The sequence below is a fragment of the Palaemon carinicauda genome, chromosome 23, assembly GCF_036898095.1.
Source record: "Palaemon carinicauda isolate YSFRI2023 chromosome 23, ASM3689809v2, whole genome shotgun sequence".
Taxonomy (NCBI): Eukaryota; Metazoa; Arthropoda; class Malacostraca; order Decapoda; family Palaemonidae; genus Palaemon; species Palaemon carinicauda.
Window position 1 is genome coordinate 53,642,297 of NC_090747.1, and position 3,321 is coordinate 53,645,617.

The 3,321-nt window shown below is 37.4% G+C and overlaps 1 protein-coding gene across 1 annotated transcript in view; it reads right to left on the minus strand.

Moving 5' to 3' along the window:
• Positions 1-327: 327 nt before the first annotated feature.
• Positions 328-3,321, minus strand: part of LOC137617584 (uncharacterized) — a 4,722-nt gene continuing 1,728 nt past the window's right edge. The window contains exons 3-5 of the mRNA XM_068347592.1: positions 2,664-3,321; positions 889-2,244; positions 328-609 (exon numbers count right to left, since the gene is read on the minus strand). The exon at positions 2,664-3,321 is cut by the window's right edge and continues 169 nt beyond it. Coding sequence (XP_068203693.1) covers positions 328-609; positions 889-2,244; positions 2,664-3,321 — 2,296 coding nt within the window. The remainder of the gene's footprint in view (positions 610-888; positions 2,245-2,663) is intronic.

A 3,321-nucleotide genomic window follows, 5' to 3' on the forward strand; every position in this document is an offset into this window, starting at 1 on the left:
CTAAACCAGTCTTTTCTTATTTTTATTTTGTGGCATAACAAAAATAAAATGAGAGCAACTTAATGAAATTTACTTTATAGGCCACGAATAAAATTAAGCAAATTATTACAGCTCCCCACCAAAAGGAAAAAAAATATTTATTATTTTTTTTAAGGAAGGAATTTACGTTAATTATTAAAACATGAATTTAATCATATCTGTTAAACTTAAAAAAAATCAAAGAAAAAAAAAATGGTTGAGTAAAAGCAAATTAAATATTAGACCTGAAAAATAAGAACAATCGTTAATATTGAGACATTCTAGAAATTTTAACTACAATTAAATAAATTACACCTTCTCGAAGACTCTCGATAAAGTATAAGGGACAACATTACTTTTGCCAGAGATGTGTCGGATATTAAAGTTATACTCCTGCAGAATAAGACTCCAGCGTAAAATACGCTGATTCTTGTTTTTGAATTTATTTATGAAAATAAGCGGATTATGATCCGTTAATACATCTATTGGAGCTGGAGATGACGACAGGTATACTTCAATGTGGAGAAGGGCTTTAACTAAACACAAGTCTTCCTTCTCCACGGTCGAGTACTTCCTCTCCGCTGGTAATAGCTTCTTAGAGAAATATGCCACAGTATGAGTCGTTCCATCGGGAAGTCTTTGAAGAAGGACAGCACCTAAACCTAAATCACTAGCATCTGTGGCTAAACAAAAAGGGAGAGAAAAGTCCGGTGAACGTAATAATGGAAAAGTCATTAACGAAGCTTTTAATTTGTCAAATGATTCCTGACACTGTTCATCCCAAATAAATTTAACATCTTTCTTCAAAAGATTAGTTAATGGATGAGGAATATCAGAAAAGTTTTTCGCAAACCGGCGTTAATAACTTACCATGCCCAAAAATCTTCTCACGTCCCTCCTATTTTGAGGTGCAGGAAAGTCAGAAATAGCTTCCACATTCACTTTCTTAAGAGCTACCTTACCCAGGCCTATCTCGTGCCCAAGATAAATTACCTTGGCCTGAGCAAAATCGCTCTTCCTTAAATTAACCACCAAACCAGCCTTTCTCAGAATCTCAAAGAGAGCTCTAATTCTCGTTAGATGTGTTTCCCAATCGTCGCTATGAATGATTAAGTCATTAATATATACTACACAACCCTCTAAATCAAAAGTAATAAAATTCATGAGTCTCTGAAAGGTGGCGGCTGCATTTTTCATATCGAATGGCATAACTTTACGTTCATACAGACCGTCACCTGTCACAAATGCAGAAATTTTCCTTGCCCTGGGAGAAAGACCGACCTGCCAGTAGCCCTTTAATAAATCAAATTTGCTAATATATCTAGCAGATCCAACACGGTCGATACAATCTTCCACCCGAGGCAAAGGAAAAGAATCTGTCTTTGTAAGAGAGTTAACCTTGCGATAATCAAAGCAGAGTCTATGCTCCCCACCCTCCTTTTTAAACTGTACCACAGGAGAGCTCCAGGGACTACAACTGTGTTCTACCAGCCTGTGGTCCAGCATATACTTTACTTCGTCTTTAACGATGTCCCTTTTGAAAGGATTCAACCTATACGGACTCTGTTTGATAGGGCTTGCCTCCCCTACATCAACATCGTGTTCCAAAATGTTAGTTCGTCCTGGTACATCCTGAAATAAATCTTTATAATCATTAATTAACATTGTTAAGGACGTTGCTTTGACCTTTTCCAGGTGCTGAAATTTAACATCAAGGTTATTAAGAATATTCGAATTGTTGGACAGACCATCAGGTCCCACAGATAACTTAATGTCTACCATAGGGTCGACTTCTACTTTTACCAGTGACACTGGTTCTACATCTACCTCTACTTCTCTACTAACAAAAGGTTTTAACATATTAATGTGACAAATTTGGGTTTTTCGACGTCTTTCAGGCGTCTCAATAAGGTAATTAACATTATTCAGTTTCTTGAGTACCTTCCACGGACCTGAGAAACGAGCCTTGAGTGGATTCCCAGGCAAGAGAAGCAGTACCAAGACCCTGTCTCCTGGATCAAATTGTCTCATCTGGGTACCAACATCATGATTTGTTTTCATAGTAGCTTGAGCCTTTGTTAAATTTTTCTGGGAAAAGGTCCAAGCTCTATGAAGTTTCTCCTGTAAATTAGATATATAGTCTAATACATTCATATCTAGGGTTTCTCCCTCCCAGTGTTCCCTCACAACATCCAATGGACCACGAACACAATGTCCAAATATAAGCTGAAAGGGAGATAAACCCAAAGTCTCATTAGGTGTTGACCTGATTGCAAATAAAGCATAAGGGATCTCTTTATCCCATTCACAACCTATTTCCAAACAAAATTTTCTTAAGATAGATTTAAGAGTTTGGTGGAATCGCTCCACTTGGCCCTAGCTTTCAGGGTGATAAAGGGAAGAGGTAACATGGTTAATCCCTAACTCATTATTTTTTGCTTAAAGTTCCTACTTGTAAAGTTCGTACCAAAGTCACTTTGAATAATTTTGAGTATACCTAATCTCGTAAAGAAGCCAACCAGTGACTCGACAATTTTCTCCCCTCTAATACTCCGCAGTGGGACAGCCTCAGGGAATCGTGACATCCTATCAACCATTGTCAAAATATATTCATGTCCCCCGCGTGTCCGCGGTAAAGGACCTACCACATCAATAATCACCTCCCTGAAAGGTTCCCCCACTGACTGAATAGGAATTAAAGGAGCTTTTGGAATTTTCTGATTTGGCTTCCCCACGAGTTGACATACCTTACAAGATAATACGTGTCTCTTTACATCACGACGCATTCCAGGACAGAAAAAATGTTCAGAGAGTTTCTGGAACGTCTTCCTGATCCCGAAATGTCCTGCAAGGTTATTCTCATGTGCTAAAATTAACAACCTAGAATGGTATTGTTCTGGAATTACCAATTGTTTCCTAACCTCAGCATGATCAGCAGGTGCATTAACTGACCTACAGACTCTGTACACCAAACCTTCTTCTTTAAGAAAAACGGGTTTTGATAAATCATCAACATTAACATCGAAATTAGAATCATCAAAATTAGAAAACTCATTTGCTTTGGCTTCTTTTAAAGCCTCAACAACCCATTCAACATCATTAAACAAAATATTTTTACTACTACTATTACAACTACTCGTCACCGTATCAGTCGTCTGTCTATTAATATCATCCAAGTTTAAATTAACATTATTGAGATCAATCTCTCGAGCACGAGGACGAGTAATAACAGAGGTAGGTTCACATACAGAAACATCTAAATACCTATCATCATCTATCTCTGTAACACTCAAAATTTGGAAA